Source organism: Parasteatoda tepidariorum, chromosome 9 (genome assembly GCF_982258835.1).
Source record: "Parasteatoda tepidariorum strain Cologne lab strain chromosome 9, Ptep-v5.0, whole genome shotgun sequence".
Classification (NCBI taxonomy): domain Eukaryota; kingdom Metazoa; phylum Arthropoda; class Arachnida; order Araneae; family Theridiidae; genus Parasteatoda; species Parasteatoda tepidariorum.
The window spans coordinates 21,401,566-21,422,846 of NC_141763.1; the positions used below are offsets into that span (position 1 = coordinate 21,401,566).

The window sequence follows — 21,281 nt, forward strand, 5'->3', positions numbered from 1 at the left end:
AATATGTTTCAAGGGTGTCTTCAATTAATCTATTTCCTGTTTTTGACGCACTATTACAAGATATGGCATTTGATGTTACTCTATTATGGACGTAATAATACGTTCCAGTTTAGTTCCTTTAATTCCTCTTGTTCTCTTCGCTATGCTTGCAAACACCAAAGATTGTCTGCATGCTAATACAGAGAGAAAAACTAATAGCATTATAACAAGTAAGGGTAACTCCTTACCTGTTTGAATGCTATATGTACTATAGCTTATTTTACTCCCTACAAATACCAACAAAAAATAAAATGGCTTCGTAACCAGTTTTACAACTTACTGTCAAGTCCTGAAGAAGAAGCAACTACTCTGGCACAATAGAGTGAAAACAGAAAACTTTATTTGCAATTTCTTTAACAGATTTCATTATGATCTATCTCAGCAGTTTCATTATGATATACAGAACCCACGCTAAGGATTCGTCACCTCGGCAATTGCGATAATATCGTAAATTCGGTGAAAAAAAATTTAGTTTTGGTGTAAGTAGTGGAAAATTATTTTTTCTACCGAAAAAAAAATAAAATAGATATATATTGCCTACAATCCTGGGAGAAGAAATGGTCAAAGAGAATTTTTTTGAACAAATCATTTATTTTTTATTCGATTACCGTAATTCCCGTTACATAACCAATTAAAATTATATTAAGTTTAGATAATGTAAGTAACAAGAGAGATTACGTAAGAGTGAGACAAACTACCGTTACAAACAGATTACAATTATCTGAGCACATTAATTAAACTTTTGTCTCAACATCAATTTTGTTTTTCGAACGAGATCGCAGCACTTCCGCCGCAAGCTTAGTATCCTCTGAGACGAAATTTGCCCACTCACCTGTCGCCAAAATTGGCTCCAGATTTATATCTATAAAGGTCATAACAGAATCCTTCAATGTTTGGTCAGAGTGGCGTTCAGCGAGCGCCAATACTAGGCAAGCATTGTCAATGGTTAACTTGGATAAGAGAATTTCGCCGCAAAACTTGCGGAGATCTGAAACATCATATTTATCAGCAGCGTAGTACAAAGCTAGAACAGAATCAAAATCCTCATTTGGTACAAACGCTGTGTACAGGAATGAAATCAAGTCTTTAAGAACTTGCATTTCTAAGTCCTTTATTTCTATAACGTTGGTTTCTTTTTCCTCTAGCTTGTGTTCGAACATTTTTGCGAACACTGGGGATCGGCCACATATAATCGCTTTGTGCACTCGCAAAGAGTCAGTGCCGATGCGCAAGCACACATCAGTGTAGAGAGACACGCCATACATGGTTTTCAAATCGCTAGACAATTTTGCGAGATTTTTATTATCATCCGCGCTTTCAGATATCAGCTCAAAGGTTTGCGTCTCGATATTGTGTCCTGAAAATGTCATGAAACAAGAAAATGTCACAATATCTTTTGTCAGATGATACATATCGTTAGTATTTATTGTATCGCTATTATCAATCAGTACACACTGTGCAATGTTCTTACAAGACGAAGCAGTGGTACAAAAGACATTGTTATTTGCAAACCCCTGTCTGGTACTTACAGTACTACTTACTTCTGTGTTATAGGTCTTATGTAGTTTCTTTTTAATCCATATCTTTCCACTAGAGTCCACAATAGAAATTATATGTTCAACAGATACATTTTGCTTTGTAGGATTGCACATGACCCAAGTTAAATATGATGAGGACTTTTTCAAAGTAGAATACCACCTAGCTCCAGAACAGCAGGGATAAAAATCAGGACTTGTGATTTCTTTTTCCAGCAAGAGTTTTGAAAAGTGTTCTATGGACCACTTGAAAGTGTAGGTGCTTGTCGGAATCTGTGTCCTTATATGGCATCCTTTCTTACACTTGGACATTGTTGCTGAAACAAAAGAAAAAATATTTTTAGTATATTCTGTAATCACCACTCGTAATACACATTTTTAAAATTCTTGCGAAAAGAGAATTAAAAATACAAAATAAATATTTCAGAGAGGATAAAAACGAAAATGACTATTTAGATAAGTGGGGCTAAAAATATCAGTGTGCTGTAGCTTGCACATAATAATCGGTTCTAATAATCGATTTTAACTTCATCTGAATTTTCACTAGCAATTGAACACATTCTGATTTGTTTTTGACTTCGCTTCCCTAATTAATGAATTGTTTCTTCGTACATATAGTTTTTCCCCCCTCACATTAATATAAATTTGTGACCTCTAATGTGTATCTTTAATGATGAGAGCGCATTTCATGTGTGCGGCAATGTTAAGAGATAGAATGTGCGCATTTGTGTTGTAGCCGATCCTTAGGAGGCAGTGCCTCACGTTTGTAATTCTTCTCAAGTTGACATTTGTCTTTTTTGCGAGTGTACGGATGATTTTTCTTCAATCAGAAAACTGTTAATTTACCTTGATATGCAGCAACCCCCCATTATCTGATAGTCGTTAGTGAATTTCTTAATTACGAGCTTCCTCGCAGTTGGATTGGGCGCGAGTCGGACTACGACAATTGACTTCTTCCTTGGCCAACGCTCTCCCCAGCCTTAACTCGCCTTGATTTTTTTTTTATGGGCTCATATCAGATATTATATGTTCGTGTCCCCTATGCTACGTGATTTAATAGATTTACTACAAAGGATCACAACCGTATTCACTATCATTTATCATCATATATTGCAGCGAGTGAAGCAAGGATTTGACTTTAGACTTAAAGTCTGCAACACCAATAAAAGTTCACATATTGAACATTTGTCAAGGAAAAACTTGAGATCTTTCTTCATCAGAAAAGTTAGTACTTAATTCTAATGAATGACAAATGATCTTCAAGCAAAGCCTGAAACATAAATTTAGTCTGGCCATTGTATAGAAAGCTTGTAGGTTTTTCATTATGCAGTAATGTGCAATAATTACACTAAGAAACATTTTTTTTTTTTTTGCTTTCTGTTGCATTATGTTTTTGAATGAATCTTATATATTCTACGTAACACATTTCAAATTTGCAATCAGCCTCTCTCGAAAAGCTACAGTTCTTAAATGCAATTCAATAATATATTCCTTACCAGGGTGTTTTGAAGTTCATTAACATGAATACTAAGTTCGCAAAGAGTAGTTGGAAGATAGGTACGTCGCACTAGAGCTGTACAATGGGGGTATTGGTGACGGTCTGAGAAACATTCCTGAGGATGATGAGATGGCTCCCCTGCTTTGATAACCTGGAGAACTGCGCGAAGTCGAGCATTTTACTTTAGAACAGTTTGACGAGGAGCGATACCGTGCACCCTCGGTCCATACGCAGGCTGATTATAGTGGTCACCTACCAGCTTACTGACCTCAGCCAGTGCTGCTTGACTAAGGTGTTCTACTGGTGGAAACTGTGTCTTTACGATCAGCCCGCTGCTGGACGAATGGTTGGAAGAAAACGATAATACATTTCAGTTTATGATGCGATATGCTACGGTTCGTATGTTTCTTGAATTAAGTGTTATTTTCAAAGGAGCAGACAAGTGTATATATGCATGTATATAAACCTATATATTCTTTATCAACTTGTACATTCGGGCAAAAAATATACTTAACTAAAAATGCCATTTTAAAAAGAAAAATAGATGTAGCTTTCGGAACAAAACTATTTTCAGATTTGAAATGCCCATAACCGAATGAGATAAGAAAAGTATTTGTATATAAATGCAACAAATTACTTGTTCTCCAGGGTTACATATTGCTGCATGTGTGGAATATCATTTCTTATTTCGCATTTTATAGAATACCCGGTGTTTTACTTTAACGGTAACATATCTATATATAAAATATAATTAGCGAAATTACCAATTTGTGAAGTACTGCATTCTATACACTGTAAAAACTTGGATTTGAACAAGTCAAAAAATTGTGTGAAAGAACACTTTGCTTTAAGTTAACACCCAACAAAGCGAGCTTTCTTATACATTTTTAAAAGGTTTTTATTTAATCCAACCACCAATGAAGTAGAGAGCTTACACCACGCTCACGTGCACACGCGACCTTTAGAAAGAGTTTTCACTTTCTAAAACAGTACCAATTTTAGTGTTATTTCGATTAGTACACGGAGAAAACTATGGTGTACGACCCCGCTGAAATTGGTATTCAAAAGCTCCAAAAATTGTCTTAGGGAATACTTTATTTCAAGTTAATTTTAAATCGCGAGTTCATATATGTTTTAAAAGGCGTATATAAAATTTAGTTGAAAAATCTCTTTGTAAAAAACGGAGAACTAGCGACACTTATTCATAGTTTATAGTTAAATGTGGCTATAGGAATTGTTTTATTGTTCTGCATGTCAAATTTTATAGCATAAAATGATCTTGGGCAATATTTTTATTTTTTTAAACTTAACCCCTTAACGATCGGTTAATTTTCAAGAAAACGGTCATAAAAGCGCCTATTTTTTTCGCTTTTGTATTTGTATTACGTATTTGATTAGTACAGACATCTAGTTTAAAATAAACTAACTATACCTTAAAAATATCCTGGTACTGCCATCTTGAGTAAAATGTGAGATAAAATGTTTTCCGGGCAAATTAATTAGTTTTATTCTTATTGGCGCGTTACTACTGATCACTCCAGCCCGTCAATATCACGGGAGCGAGAAATAGAGGGCGAAAATTCACCCCGTCATTTTCACGGGAGCGAGAAGGAAGGGGTTAAGGTAGCTATACTTAGACATACTTCTATTTACTATTTATTCTTTTAAGGTCATCAAAAGGAGATAAAAACGACAAAAATTAACTTAAAAAATAAGCTAGACGGATGTCCTTTGTTCACATCAAATTACTGCACTCACAGTATTTGCCAAAAAATACAGTAACCGGATAGGGCGGAGCACATTATAAAGTATTATGTATCAAAGATCACTTTCTCTCCACAAAGAAAGTAGTTTGGACTTTCAAGGGTGCCAGTTGGGCAGTTTGTTCAAACTTGAATAGATATTGGTCACTACTCCTAACAAGATGCTGGGCACTACTGACAGGTGACATATTTAAAGAAAGGCAGCAACACGTATTCTTTTTGGTGTGGAATGGATATATCATTTATGATCACCATTTTAATTTGTTTTCAGGAAATTGAAAAAAAGTTAATTTTAATTAATAAATTTATGAAAAATAATAATAAAAGAGGAAAATGAAAAAAAAATTAAAGTTTAGTTTTTTTTATTTATAATTTTTAATGTTGAAGTCAAAAGAAATTGCTTGAAGTCGAACTAAAAAGAATAATTTTTTCAATCAAAATTAATAATAATAATAAAAAAAAAACATTTATAGGTATCATTTTTAGTTATATGAAGTTTTAAAAGTTTATTAAACTATCTCAAGATTTGCAGAAATTTTTATACACTAAAATTTTAAGTTTTTAATGTATCTAATATACTACTTATTAATATTTTTATGTACAAACAGTAGGGGAGAGTGGGGTCAATTGTAACAGAGCTAAAATTTCGAGTATCGGGTCCTAGATTTAGTTCCTAGGTGGCGCACAAGGTGTATTTAATAAATATACATGTACACCACTGCTGGCAACCATTTTTATGTACTTTTGAAAGAGTTACATCACAAAAGATATTTTCAAGCTACGTAAGTACTTTTTTTGGTATTAGATTATTATATTGTAACAAAGTAATTTTGCTTAAACAAATAAAAATTATTAACCGAATATGTAAGTGGACACCTTAATTAACATTTCAATAAAACAGAATTAGTTTTGTTAATTAACTAGCAATGTTTTTAACAAATGAAGCTGAAATGGCGTCTTGGGGACGATTGTAACAGTTGAAAATAAATAATCTTATTACTAACCATTACTCAACTCTTTAAGAACCACCAATTGTTTCCTATATCATTCATATTATGTTGCATGTGCATTATTTTATTTGTCACCTTTCACAGCATAAGTTAAAATTTTTAGCCCCTTAAAGTTAAAAGTTTAACCCTTCAGGTCTCTGCTCATTATTATTTTTACTCCTGAAATATCACTACTATTTTGATCAATAAAAAAATATACCACAACTATGATAATATGTATAATTAACTAGGCTTTAGTTGAATTTATGAACTGTTACAATTGACCCCGCAAGTGGGGACAATTGTAACAAGTGCACTACTGTGAATAATTGTTAATAACTAATATAATAACATTTAAAATAAGGTATTTATTTTTTTTTCTAGTAGAGGATAGTCTACTTTACTCGTCTGTCAATTAATACTAATAATATATTGGATTTTTTGTTAGTTAAAAATAGTTAAGTAAAAAATGTTACAATTGACCCCACTCTCCCCTACATAAAAACAATAAATACATTTTTACAAAAGTTACGGAAAATTTGCAAAAGATTGTCGCAAATTCTTAAAGTATATCAAATTTGGGGAAAATCTAGGTAATTTAAAGTATTTGTATTTACAAAGAAATATTATTAGTAATTAAAATTCGAAACATTGTAAGCGTGAAAATAGAGAAAATATTTTTTTAAAACTATTATGTATTTATAAATAGACTTTAACAAAATGATTAATTAAAATTGGATTCCTTAAAAATAGGATAACTAAGATGCCACAACAGGATACCATTAGGGCATTTTACTAGAAAAAATCATTAATATATTTTATTAAATTTATTCTTACTAAATTTATTTTTATTAAATTGTTTTTCATTTTTTTTAAATTAATAAAAATAATACCAGTCATAACTATAAAGTTAAAATACATCATAAGTAATAAATAATACCGGTAAAAAATGTGTGACTTAAAAATTTCCAGTTTTTTTTCTAAATGCCAAATGCAATAAAAAATTTAAATAAATAAAAAAATAAGTGTTTAATAGTTATATACTTCAAAAGACAGTGTGAAATAAATGTCACCGCACAAAATTCGATCACCCCTGAAGATCGAACCACAAAACCTGCAGGTAAGTAGGGCCCGATTTTAAGTTACTTTAAATTCTTTTGATTATCTTAAAAAAAATAAAACTTTATTAGGTATTTTTAGAAAAGGCACACTATTCGTAATACTATACTCATCAGAGCCGTGGTAGCTCAGGGGATAAAGCGTTCCCCTTCCAACGAGGTGAACTGCATCCGAATCCTAGCATAAGCTGGCCGATACGAACTCAGCAGGGCTCGAAAAAACTCAGAAAATTTTACCCGTCCCCGAGGACGGCTTCTTGTCCAACAATGTACCCGTCCTCCTTTGAAACTAACTCGTCGCTTCTAAATAAATAAAAAATATAATTTTCTCTTATTTATTACAAACATTTATATAAATTGCACAATGAATTAATAGTTACTGGGATTACATTATACAGTAATAAAAGAAATACTAGGTTACTAATATTAACCTAGTATTTCGTTTATGAAATAATTTAAATGACAAAGATCAAGTTATCTGGAATGTCAATTTATCCGAGGGTACTGCGTTATTTAAATGAATCAAATATGACGTTTGCCAGTTTCACAAACAAGCCAGTGATTTACAGAGGTTTCTGCACAGAAATCTGAAACGGTTTTCCATTAGGTAGATTTTTATAATTGCGTTTAACGCTTCTTGTTTATCAATTCCACCATGTGCAGTATGTTGTTGTATTGTCGGTCATTTTGCTGCATTAGGTCTTTATAAATAGCTTGGGTTCGGAGGGCTGAAGTTTTCTGGTATTTAACGGTGTTATGTATCTTAAGTTTTAATGACACCCATTCTTGAGAAAAATTTTCTTTATCTACTCCTTCAAAAAAGATTGTAAGATAACAAAAAATGAAAATGTATCACGAACATTAACAGGGAAAATGGCCGTCCACGCGAACGTCGGATTCGAGAAATTTGTTGTCCACTGGGAATTTTTGACTGCCGAGGACGGGCGGGTGGTTTTTCGAGCCCTGGAACTCAGCACAGACCACAGTGTTGACGTAAAATATCCTCAGTGGTAGACGGATCATGGGTTAGTTCAATACCTCCTAGAAAAGAGAAGGCCTTAGAACGGGTTACCATGAGCAAGAAATTTGATCCTTTTGTAGTCTAAACGTAATGACATATTTCGATTTTCCACCACTGCGCAACTTAGTAGCCCGAATGTAGTGACATCTTTCTTCTTTTTCATCTACTGCGCAGTTAACTTCATTAGATCGGACTACTAAATTGATCCGTGCTGAGGCCTTCGTTCTTCTAGGAGGTGTCGGTTAGAGTCCCCTGGCCGTCAGTATAACCGTTTGAGGTTTTCCTGATCATGTAACGCAAACGCGGGTTAGTTCCAACAAAAAAGTCCTCCACTAAGGCAAATTTTTCCCAATACTTGATCCAGGAATTCCCATGTCTTCAGGGTTGGGTTCCAAATTAGAAGGTAACCGAGTTGACGGTAGCCTGTAAATTCAAAATTGGGTCGGCTATTCAACGACTGTTATAAAATAAAATATACTCATCAGAATATTCAGCTCAAAAATTAATTAATTTTCAAATTAAGTAAATTCAGCAGCGTGAGTCTTAGATTGCCATGCTTAAAGTAGAAAAATTCTGTGAAAACTCCTATTACTAGAGCCACGACCGAAGTGTAGTAATTTTTTGAAACTTGGCGTAAGTGGTTTGTCTTGTATAATAAATCTTTGAATAGTAGTAATATGTTTAAACTTTCAGAACCCCATTCGGAAACGCAAAAAAAGTACAAAAACGTGGTACTTCACATTCCGACCCCACAACAACCCAAGAGAAAACAAAGCATCACTATCTAAATCAGTGATGTATAGTTTCAAATTAGCTATTTATGCTGAATCCATCGTCACTATAAATAGAAGTCGATTGGACTTCACTCAAAACTATAAGAGATTTAGTTAACTTAAGTAAAAAAAATTCAATTTTTTGATTAATACCAATTTAAGCGTCAATAACTCTTATCTAGACAAGTGTGATTTTACTTCCTATAATTTTTACGCAAAATCGAATTAATTTAAAAGGAACTATAAGGAAGAATAACTAAAAGGGAGAATAACTTGCTAAGTCAGAATGAATATTAAAGATTCGTTGTTTAAAAAGTTCATTTTTTATATTTTCACCTACACATTTATCTGATACTGATGTCTAAACGAGAGGGTAATTGATTGATTGAAAGTAGAGCTTAATGGCACAAAACATGCTGGCAAAGAGGACATGCTGCGCCAAACCAACGGCTTTGAAAACAAGTCTAACATACTACAACTTTATCTACTAATATACTGGAAATCTACGAAACAGCACAAAGAGGGGGCATTGTTTGCAATGTAATGTTAAATTCCTTAAGTTTTGGAAGCAGAAAGTCTGATGGTGCTAAGTATTGGCTCTATGGTGAATGACCAGTATTTCGCCTTCATGACAATAGGTTCGTAACTCTTAACTAGGCATAAATCTAGGAATGTATTTTTTATGCTTCCTTGCTCAGTTTTCTGTAACTTTTAGGCTATTAGTCATAATGCCATAAGTTTTTTGGTGTCATTCAATTCGCCATGAAAATTTACAAAGAAAACAATACTTCGCTTACTTAAATAGTAAAGTTCCCCTCTTACAACCTTTTCTGCTATTTAGTAAATTCAAGATGGCGGTTAATGTTCAACTCAGAGAAAGGTTCATATTCCTGTATTGAGCCCAAACTAAAATTTTAAAACAACTTCCAAGTTTCTCCTAATTATTACAGTTTTGACCTTTTTTATGGCAAAAAAACAAGTCTATAATTTTAATCTCTAAAATTTCGCCAATTTGTTGATATTTTTTAAACTTGCGTTTAAAACATCAATGAATAACTTAAGTTTTAAAGTTTTTTAGTAGTTAAAGTTTTTTTTTTTAATCGAGCAATGCATTTTTGGAGCAAATATTCCGCTTTTCTATTTACGAACTTAATATTTTTATAGAGCACAATAATGTTTTTGAACTGAAAGAATAAAGTTAATGCAGGCAGAAAACAATACTTACCAACAGCATGTAAAGACACAGAAAACAGCAAACGTAAGATAAACTTTAATAAAGCTTTCAATTTTCGATAAACGCAGGTTTATTCTTTATTACTCTGCTTATCCATGTTTAGTTACGAATGCTCTTTATAACATTCCATGCTGCGTTTTTTCTTCCGTTTTTTATTATATCAGGTTACAACGCCTTTAAATTTTGCGAGATCTTCCTGTTTTGCTATCCTATTTAATGATGATTGTTTTTATAAAAAAATTATAGCTTTTTAATCCAGACAACCCATAATAATTTGAGGCAAAATCAAATGTACTTTTTATCTAATACGCCAAAATAAAAATTACGAATTCTGATTTTTGTTTTGAAACAAAAACTCTTAAGGGGAAAAACAACTGCCACATGTCTAAAGATAAATATTATTTTCGGCAACAGTTATAGAATCAAATTCTGTTACTAAAAATAATTTTTTGGCTATGTATATAAAAAAATTATAGCCAAATTACTCACAAAAAATAAGCACCTTTTAATCACTTTTCAAGTACTCAAAAAATATTTTTGAGTACTTAAAAAAATAACATAATTAGGCAGTTTCGGAAAGTTTTTGATAATTGACGTTTTTATCTTGTTTTAGCCGTCATGTAAAAAAAAAATCTTTTGGCATTATTTTTGACAATTGACAAAAATTATGAATCATGTAAAATGAATGGCGTTTTCATACGCTACAGACTGACAATACGCCAAAATAGATTGGGGTTGAATTAATTGTGAAAACGTTGAATAGAACAATGTGAACTGTGTCTTTTTGCATAATTCATAGCGAAAATCAACATGGTAAAGGAAAAATCTCATTTTGAAAAATGGAAAAAGTAAGCACTTTTTAATAACACCCAATGAAAAATGCACCTTTAATGGCTTTTGAAAAACGAAAATGAGCATCTTTACAAAACGCTACGCAACCTGAATAAATTACTTTTAAACCCTTTGACTCAGAATATTTAGTAATAATATTTTTCATACTTTTTTTATTATTTTGAATTAATTTAGATCAAAATAAGTGAAAAATATTATACTTAGTATTTTAATAATTTTTGGTTATGATATACAACATAAAACAACGGTGTCTTTTCCTGCGTTAAGGTTAAAATCTTCCAAACATGACTCACTTCCAAACAATCTTCAACTTTTAAACTTATTTGCATTTAAGAGAAGCAGCTATTTATTATTGAAATTTCTTTCATTTATAAACTAAATTATTGATAATTTTTTTAAATATGAATGAAAAAAAAATTTTTTTTTTTTAACTACGTTTTTGGATTTTATATTTTAATATAAATATAAATATTTTTCCAAACAGATTTTTCGAGTAACATTGGACTGTTTCTTAGAAATTAAGAATAACAAATGTATTTTTTCTTATAGACGTTCGAAAAAATGTTTTATGTAAGGAACACTGGTGCTCCATCTCCGTCAAGGAATTAAAAATAAATTATGGATTTTGTTTCAGTTTAAATATGAAAACTGAATATCCAGACAAAATCAAAAGTTTTGGCAACAAGGAACACAATAAAAAACCTAGTAGTGATTGTGACACAACAATGGAAGTAAGTATTGTAATCAGAAATTGGTTTAATTGTCAGGACCTTTATTTACATTCAAACGAAGATTCCGGAATATCGTTAAGTCTTTATCTGGAAACAAAGACAGACACAAAAGTCAAAACAACGGAAAAAAAATTAGTATTAAAACTCTCTGAATGGCAACATTTAAAATAAACAAACAATGAGAGTTCGTAATAAAGTAAATTAAAACAAGCCTTTATAAAACAAATTGTATCCCATGTAATATTGCAAAATTTAACATTTACACATCTTTTACTTCACACAGTTAGACTTTGATCAAATGTAGTTAACTTAATAATAATGATATACATTTTTTAAGTTTTCTTAAAGTAAGTTCTCAAATCGAAAGAAAATTAAATCAAAAACAGACCTACTTAGTAATAGCTCCAGCACAATAACGTACTAAAAGAGCAGCTAGTCTTGTGTCGTTATCTGTTAATTCTATCCATGCTTCTGTATTGACAATAGAATTAAAATTCTTAGAAATAAAGTCCATTATTTGTTCTTTGAAAACGTCATCACTGTGGCGATATGCCAGACTGAGCATTGGACAGGCGTTGCTCACATCAAGTAGGCATAAGAGATCTTTCATACAAGCTTCCCTAAGATACAAAATCTCATACTTGTCAGCTGCGTAGTAAAGCTCATATGCGTCTTCGTATTGAAGGCGATCTTTTTCACCAGAGTACAAGTAGTTGATGAGTTTTTTCATTACAGAAGCTCTAATATCCGTCACTTCAATCTCATTATGCGCGGCTTCCAATGTGGAATGTTCGAACATGCTGCAAAACACTTGTGATCTTGCACATAATATTGTTTTATGCGCTTTGATGGTGGTATCTTCGACTCGAATCGTAACATCAGTATTCATGGCTTGAATAAGGATTCTTTTTAAATCGATCGAAAGTTGTTTTAAAGATTCAACTTCAGAAATTTCGTCTGTATTTACAGCTTGGGAGGTCTGTGTTTGCTTGGAGTTACAGATTGCAACTTCAGTAGTGGAATTTTTTGTTGGCTTTCGAATTTGGTTTGGAATGGATTGTTTATTAGTTAGTTTTGCTCGAACAGAAGTATTATGGGGTTGATGTAAAGTTATTTTGTGATCGTTTCGCAATACAGATGGGCTGTTTTTGGCTGGCAGCTTAATAGGCCTGTGTGGTATCCAATCCATTCCTGGACCACATTTAACTCTAATAGAACAAGCAAAGTTTATGAAATCATCTTTACATAGTAACGGGAATAGAATGCGTGGAAGCAAATTCACTTTCTTGAGGATGCGAAAGCTCTCAATGGAATCAAATCTTTTTCGAGGTAAATCCTCCTGGTTAAGGATTACATCCATCGTAAAGTCAATGCCTATATTGACCTCGTCTTTATTGCATAGATTTAGTTGATATAAAATCGGGCGAAGCGTCGAGTAACGGTCCCAGTTTTCCTCAACTTTAAATTCCAAGTACCAATGTAAGTTTTTCGTCCTTTTTGTAAGATAAAAGTCTGGAGACGTAATGAGGGAACCAGGCGTTAATGTAGAGAAACGTTCGATTTTCCAATGAAATGAAAAGCCGTTATCTCGCGAGGTGCTGAAATGAGACGTGAATGAACCATGATTTATTTCCATCTCGAATAAACTTAATACTTTAATTGAAGAAGTTTACGTTTTCTGTTTTTACGTTTTCTATGCATTCGTTTTTCAAAGAATAATCAGAATGTTTTCTCTCGACTCTGAAAACGTCGTTTCTGATAATCAGCTATCTGATAACGACTTTTTAAGATAGCTTGTTTTCTATACATATTGTTTCTCTGGCGATGCAATTTGCAACCGGTTAAGTAAACACGTACTTTGAATTGAAAATCAGAAACAAAAGATATGTTTATCGTTTCGCTTTAAATGAGAGCTGTCAGAAGGAGTCTTTTAATCTTAATTTAGTGGAAATGCGAGATAATCCATAACCGTAGGCGTAGAGTCCCTAAATAGTCGGGGTTGTTTTCGTGGTTTTCCTCAACATGAAAAGCAAATGCGAGTTAGTTCCATCTTAAAAGTCCACCTCGAAGGCAAAGTTCCCCCAAAACTTTATCTAGGAGTGCCCTTGTCTACTAGATTGGGTTTAATATCGCAAGGTTTACAAGCATTGGTTGTAGTAAACTTAAAATTGGGTCAACTATTCAAAGACTGCTATAATAAATAAAATCTATATATTATTTAAATAATAAGGATCGAAAATTTTCATCTAATTGAGAATCAAGACTAAAAAACTTCTTTTTTTTTTGGTAACGAGAATTATCTGAAATTTTATTTGTTTCTTAAATCTTGCTCTACCAATTTTTCCGGCTTTTTCCCACCCTTTAAAATCGTTTTGAATTGTTAGTCATACTGGACTTTATTTATTACCTTTCATTTTTTTCTTTTTTAAATGCAGAACAATTTTCACTATATTTTAAATTAGTAGCATGTCTTATCAAAAAATACATTAAAAGCCTTTAAGAAGATAATTTTTGAAGAAACTAAAATTTTATATTATAAATAGCTGCTATTTGCCGACCCTCCTGTGTAGGGGTTAGGGAACTGCCCTTACATCAGAAAGGTTCTGGGTTCGAATACCGGGCAAGGCATGAATGTTCTTCCCTTCTTTGTAGTATCTGTCCTCACTGTGGGAGCAACGTTGGCCCAATTAATATATCTGCCCTTCAAGTGCCTGTATGACCTAGGTCATTATCCTGGTGGGCATTGGAAAAAAATAGCTGCTATTTTACGTGGTTCATGTTTCAAACCATCTCTACTAAGTATAAAAACAAGAAATTCTGTCTGTAACTTCCCAAATTCACATTTTGGTAGTTTTAAAGTCAAATTGGCTCTTCTTAAGCACTCAAATACTTCTGCAAGATTCTGTATCATTTCGGTCTATGTTTTAGCTGGAATCAAGTTATCATCTAAGTTACAGAGTACTTTTTTATTGAACAATGGACCCCAAAACAAGATTCATTAGTCTTTGGAACTCTGCTGGAGCCTTCGCCAATCCAAAAATTATTCGCTCGAATTTACCTGTATCGTCTGGAGTTATGAAAACAGTTTTCAATTTTGCTTCTTCTGTTATTAGTAACTGCAGATAACCGTTTGCTAAATTCTAATTCGTGCAAAATTGGCTCCCTCCAAGACATTCTAAAATGTCATCAATTTTGGGCATATATTGAAGTAATTTTACTTTCGTTACTTGTACCGCCGGTACAAGTGAAAAGTACGTACTTTTATTTGTACTTCATCACTCTTTAAATTTAGTACTTTTACTTGTACTTTCGTTACTTTTTTTGGGAAAAAGTACAAGTATTTGTAACGGAAATGTCGAATGAAATCGTTACTTTTTTCTGAAACTCGGTAAACTTTCTAAAAAAAAAATTTAATTAAAAAAAATACTTATGTTTCTTTAATGTCGAATTAATGTCTCAAATGTCGAAACGGAAAGCATATCAATTTTGAATCGATATCCAATCGTAAAAAAATTATATGTGAAATATAATACTGCAGTACCTTCTCGTGCTCCCGTGGAGCACTTATTCAGCGTGGCTAAGCAAGTTCTGAGAAATTCTCGCAGCAGACTCAGTGACACCACTTTCGAAATGCGATTATTTTTCAAAATGAATAAAAATATTAATTAGCAAGTTATTTTCATTCATTTTCTAGTTTTATGCATTTATTTAATAGATTTTAAATAAAAAATTTTGGATTTTTTCATTACGTTTTTCAATTTTCTTTTTGAACTCATTAATAATACATTTTTGTCTTAATAAATTTTTTACTAACTACATTTTTACCTAGTACATTTTTTACTAAAATTTTGTGCAGATCCATATAAAGTTGGATATTAAAATTATATTTGATTTTAAAATTATAATATTCAATTATATTATAATATTCTTCCGAATTTAAAAATAAATTAATGTCCATAACTTTCAAAATTAAAAATAATTAAATAAATAACAACAATTTTGCAAAAACATTAAAGAAGGTTACTTTGAATTTTCGATTTCCTAGAAATGTACTTTTAAATCTTTACTTTTTTTGTTTAGTACTTGTACTTTTTACTCGTTACTTTTTAAAATAAGAACGTATTACTTTTTACTCGTTACTTTTTTTAAAAATACTTTTACTCGTTACTTTCTTTAAAAAATACTTGGTACTTTTACTCGTTACTTTTTAAAAGTAACGTTGCCATATATGATTTTGGGGAATGGAAATTTATCCTTAACAGTCTGAGACTTAAATTTCCAAAAATCTATAATCAATCGGTGCTCTCCTGTCTTCTCCTCGACTAATAATACAGGACTGGAATATGGAGATCTTGTGTCTGAAACTATTCCATACTTTTTCTATTCGGAGACAATTTCTTTAATTTGTTTTCTTTCTTCGGAATTGGTTTTGTATTGTTTTTTAAAAATCGGCTTACTGCCCTCTATTTCTTTAATATGAATTTTGCAAAAATTTGTGCAGCCTAACTCACTCATGTTTAAAGCAAAACAGTCACAATATCTATTTAAATTTAAAAGTTTAAATCTTTTAATACTTTCTAAGGATTCGTCAAAATTAATATCTTTCATTAAAATAGGAGACTACTCACTGTTAATTGCATTTACTTCCAACTTTTTCATTTTCAATTTCCTCACTTACCTCTATTGCCCTACCTAAGCACTGATCTTTCCTAATTTTTAAGTTACATTCTTCCTTTTTACTACCGGTGCAATCGTTTCACGGTTAATTACCTCAAGAATAGAATCAAAATTCTGGCCTATACTTTTAACTAAAATTACGCAGTTAACAATCGAATTTTCACTTTCTTCGACTTTTACCCTAATTAAATTGATTGATTTACATTAGACTTCTGCTTCGTTTATTGTTTTCAATTTAACAACATTTTTACTCATATCTACTTCAATTTCAGAAATAAAACGTCATTATTTGTGAATCCAAATTTTAAATTACCTCCAATACGCGCAAAAGCAATGTAGGGTACGTCTAGCCAAGTTCTTCCTAAAATTAAATCACACGGTTGCGAATCATCTTTAACAATTATTAATAAATTTCCCGACTACATCATACACCCGAATATTTATTACAGCTTTACCGATACTATAGGTAAAGCTGTAGTAGAAAGCTATAGGTCCTATAGATTTCGTATTTGTAGCTGGACTACTTTGATTACATAAACCAAATAAATCACTGTTATCTGACTGCAATTCGAGATTCATTTTTAAAGCGATACTTTCTCTCAAAAGACAACAACTGCTACTTCCTGTGTCAATTAAAGCCGTCATCATATTACCATAAATATAAGCATCTTTCAAATAATTCGTAGGCGTCATTCATGCGCTTGAATCCGAGTTGTTTTGACTAACAGACAAATTATTTCCTTCTAGCTTTTGATAGGTTTCAGATTAAAACGTTCGCAGATAAATGACCTTGCTTTTTACATTTCTTTCAATAAGCAATGGTTTTAGACGCCTGGGAATCACGGGATATTTCCCTTTTTCATTTCGTATATCCGAGCTTAAATTTTTTTTCTTTTGTTTATACTTTTGTTTTCACTATACGGAATTGATTTCTTTTCTACCTGAAATTTACGGCCTAATTTGAAAGAATAATACTTCCATGTACTTTCTGGATTTTTAACATGATTTAAAAATCTAAACTTATCAGCACTTAACTTATATCTCTTGATTCTTAAGCTATGTTGCTTTCACATACTTATAATAATTAGCATTATCTTCGTTTCTTCGTTTTCACGCTCGATTAGTTGCGTAATTTCATAAGGAAGTAGTCACAATAATTGGGATACCCAATACTCTTCACTTAAATCAATACGTCGGGCCTGGGGTTCAAATAAAACTAAATAAAAATTTATATCTCCATCTTTGATCTTATATTCGTGCATTAACTTTCTAAAATCTGTGTGTACGTTTTTACTTTCATCGTTACTACTTAAATCCGAAATGTTTACGTTTTGAGCTCTAGTTTCGACATTCTAGTTCATGCTCACGGTCAGCCAACGTTTTGGCTGCTATTTCAATTTTGCAACAGAAACACATTTTATGATCATCATAAGCACAGAGAAAAATCTGGCATGTTGAAAGAACCATTATATATTTAACAAAGTATTTTTTTTTAAATTATGAATAAATGTTATTTGCAATTTTAAATGATTTTTTGGTGAATTTTTAACAATTGTTTTTTTTTTACATTACATTTTTCTTTGCTGCTCAAAATCAACAAGACTTAAAAACATTAAATTATGAACGTGTGTAGAAAATATGCGAGGAGTTAGAAAGAATACAAGAAAATAAAATTTGATTATTATTTTCATTTTTTTTATAACCACCATTGAACAATCAACTCGATTTTGAGCTTATGACTACCAATGTTAAACTCCGTAGCCTTGTAATTTTGAACCCAATCCAGAAGACAAGGGAACTCCTGGATCAGTACCCAGAGGCATTGATTTGTTATGAGAATTTGGTGACCCTGACAGATTTAACATGCATCAGTCACCATTTTATAAATAGGTATTCTTCGGCCGAATGGAATCTAACTCATGAAAAAAAGTTTTTTTTGATATATTCTTGATTTTGGTACAATTCTAAATCCGTAAATTTCTCTTTTTCTAATGCACTAGATAAGAATAAATTATAATCAACTAGCAGTGATGTACTTGTAAAAAATAAGCTATGTTGACCAAAAAAAGAATTTAGAATAGAAAAGCAATTAATTACTACAAGAATAAAAATGAATGCCCCCCCGAGCTGTTTAATACCTTTCTATCCCCGTTTATAATCGAAGCAAATTTTTCAATCTTATAAAATGTATAAATATTTTTTATTCTTTTTCTTGGCCCTACACCCTGGAGCAGGTGAGAGCTGTTATATTACTATTGTTTGTAAAAATAAAAAATAATAATAATATTTCAAAAGCTGATATTATTCAATTGATGTTTATGTTAAAAATATTTCTTCATTTTTTTAATTTTAATTGTTTAAAATACATTTGTTAAATTTTTGTGCTAGAATAAAAATTATCATTATTTATGTAAATTTTCGGCTTATATTTTGGAGGATTTATTAAAGGGTCTATTAAATATCAGAGAGAATAAATGTGATACTGGTTTGAAGTATCAATTCTTCTCTTGAAGATGTACAGTAGCTAGGATTTGAAAGAGCAACAGCCCCGGGCATACAGCCAAAACGAGCATTCAATATATCAATGGAACACACTAAGGATTTATATCAATTAGTTTTAGATAATTGCAATTGTAGAATAATTATTTTAATAATAGAATGAAATGTTTTAAAAGACAAATATCTGTTAATGTTTAATCAATGAAAAACATAACCCATATTGAATTGCCGCTGATAAATTTTATGTCAGAAAAAAGATTAAAGCCTGATAGTTTTCCCGACTTTAGAAACACCATCTAGTTTCATTATTCAATCAAATTGGTTTCGATGTCTTTCACCCCACCTGTCTCATTAGTGATTCAACATATTTCAATATCATTTCTGTTTCGTTCTAACTTAATATTAATTTGTTTGCGACAGTTAATTTGCATACCTTTTTTACTACATTCTTGCGGGGAGTAAAGATATAATATTGAAAGCATTAACTGAAAATTAAATTGGCTTTTTTGTATGCCTCTTTTACTTATATCATCCACACACCCACACGCAACTGTCTGCTCTAAATAATGCGATAACATAACATGAGGTAGCAAAACAAAACGTGTGGAGCTATTTAAATTTATATTAAAAAGTATTAGTCAATTGTTTTTAAACTGATAATTTTAGTAATTTCTTGGATATTTTTAAGTGCTATTTAAAACTGCAGCATATCACATGCAAGAATTAAATATATCATTTGTACAATATTAAAGAAAAATAAAAAGGAATTCTGATCTTTAGGAACAGATATTAAATAGTCTCATGAGCGGGATATGGGGCAAATTTACCTTTTAAAATCAAAAAACTTTATCTTTTAAACTGAAATTGCTTTTATTTTTAAATAATTTATTAATACGCAAATTGTTTAAACGATTATATACTTCTAATGACAACTAAGCTTTTACTTTCATCCAGTCATTTATTTATGTTTTTTTAAATTTATTTTTATTTTAATAAATTAAATGCACACGTTTAAAATAAAAACAAAGCTTGTCTAAATTTCAAAAATAGTTTCGATTTACAATTTTAAGAAGTAATTATAATTTATTTATTTATTTAAGGAGTAATTAAGAATAATTTTCATTTAAAAGCCTTGTTAATTAAAAAGTTTTGAAGCCTTATTAACTTTAACACAACAAAAATCAAGGAGTTAAAAATAGATTTACAATTAATTTAGCATGGTCTGGTACGGAGAGACCTAATTCTGATGCTAATTCTATTAATTCTACTTTTTTTTGCCTCCCTCCCCCCAAAAAAAGCCATACCTCATAAATTACGGTACTTAAATACATTACACATAGAAATACTTTATCAATAACGAAATTTTAGTACTTTCACCCAAACGAAACGAAATTACTTCAATAGTAAATAAAATTACTTTTTTTGAAAACAAAATTAAGAAAATACTTTGTACTTATAAGCATAATTCTTAAAATCGTTTACTTCTTCACAATACGTTTGAATACTTAAAACGAAATAATAAAATTCGCTTACCGGCTTTCCGGGTAATCCCCGATCTGAGTTGTTGGCTATCCGTTATGACTGGTGTCGGGTATCATCTCTGTATGCATATAATTGCTACTGCCATCTAGTGGCCATCATTTTCTTTTAAATTTAAATTAAATTAAAGCTTAGTCTTAACATTTGTTTTCCAAGGTTTTGGATTAGAGTAATGTGCATAGAATAGAGCAGACTGTCACAGATCTCGTTTTAAGGTTAGAAGGTTTACACATAAACCACCTGACAAACTTTTTTAGGATAACATTAAAATGTTTTTGCTAAGTGAAAATAAAGCAATCTAAGCTGCTCAAAACATCAAACTTCATATAAACACAATAAATTGGAAAATGATAATATTTGCTGAGATAGAGTCTCATTATCGTATGTTAGCGTTCAATTAGTTTATTATTAAAACGTTATAGTGGTTTTCATTTGTGCGTAACGAAAACTCTAATTATTCAAAATATAATTTTGCTCCTGTATTTAAATTACAAGTTACTTTGATATCTGGGTTGTGTACAAAAAAGTACAAAAATACAAAGAGCATTTTACAACATTTAAAAAGACTATATATCAAGGATGATTAAAAAAAATGATTATTAAATATATAGTTAACATTTAGATGGAATCCTGCAACCGTCAAAAAATATTGAAAAACATTTTCGTGGTTTTCCTTGTATCGCAACATTTGATTTGTTTTAATATAATTTTTCATTTAATAGTTAACTCCAACAACTTTTATAAGTATGATTTTACTCTGATACTTAAATTGCGAGTTACTTTGATTTCTGGGTTGTGTTAAAAATTAAAAATATAAGAAGAGTGTTTCACAGCATTCACATAAAAAAAATATTAATTATAAAAAAATGTTTCATTACGACAACGAACATTTAGCTGAAATCTTATTACCGGTCAGTAATCTAAGAGACATTTTCGTGGTTTTCCTTTGTGTGTAGCGCAAAATTTGATTAATTTAATTTAATCTTAATTAAAATAAGTTTTTCTTATTACTT

The 21,281-nt window shown here is 31.1% G+C and overlaps 2 protein-coding genes across 2 annotated transcripts; both read right to left on the minus strand.

Annotated features, from left to right (window-relative positions):
- Window positions 1–359: 359 nt before the first annotated feature.
- LOC107454863 (TD and POZ domain-containing protein 1-like) lies at window positions 360–20,303 on the minus strand. Its single transcript, XM_087151019.1, has 2 exons — window positions 20,263–20,303; window positions 360–1,891 (listed from the first exon to the last, which is right to left on the minus strand). The coding sequence occupies exon 2, from the start codon at window positions 1,884–1,886 to the stop codon at window positions 774–776; it is 1,113 nt and encodes a 370-aa protein (XP_087007145.1). The 5' UTR covers window positions 1,887–1,891; window positions 20,263–20,303; the 3' UTR covers window positions 360–773.
- On the minus strand, window positions 11,555–13,505 carry LOC147803372 (uncharacterized). Its single transcript, XM_016072189.4, has one exon. It carries the CDS (start codon window positions 13,187–13,189, stop codon window positions 11,942–11,944), a length of 1,248 nt encoding a protein of 415 aa, XP_015927675.3. The 5' UTR covers window positions 13,190–13,505; the 3' UTR covers window positions 11,555–11,941.
- Window positions 20,304–21,281: the final 978 nt, after the last annotated feature.

What these genes read in the sequence shown, in the direction of transcription:
- LOC107454863 (XM_087151019.1), bottom strand. Translation starts at nt 1,886, where the DNA reads ATGTCCAAGTGTAAGAAAGGATGCCATATAAGGACACAGATTCCGACA.
- LOC147803372 (XM_016072189.4), bottom strand. Translation starts at nt 13,189, where the DNA reads ATGGAAATAAATCATGGTTCATTCACGTCTCATTTCAGCACCTCGCGA.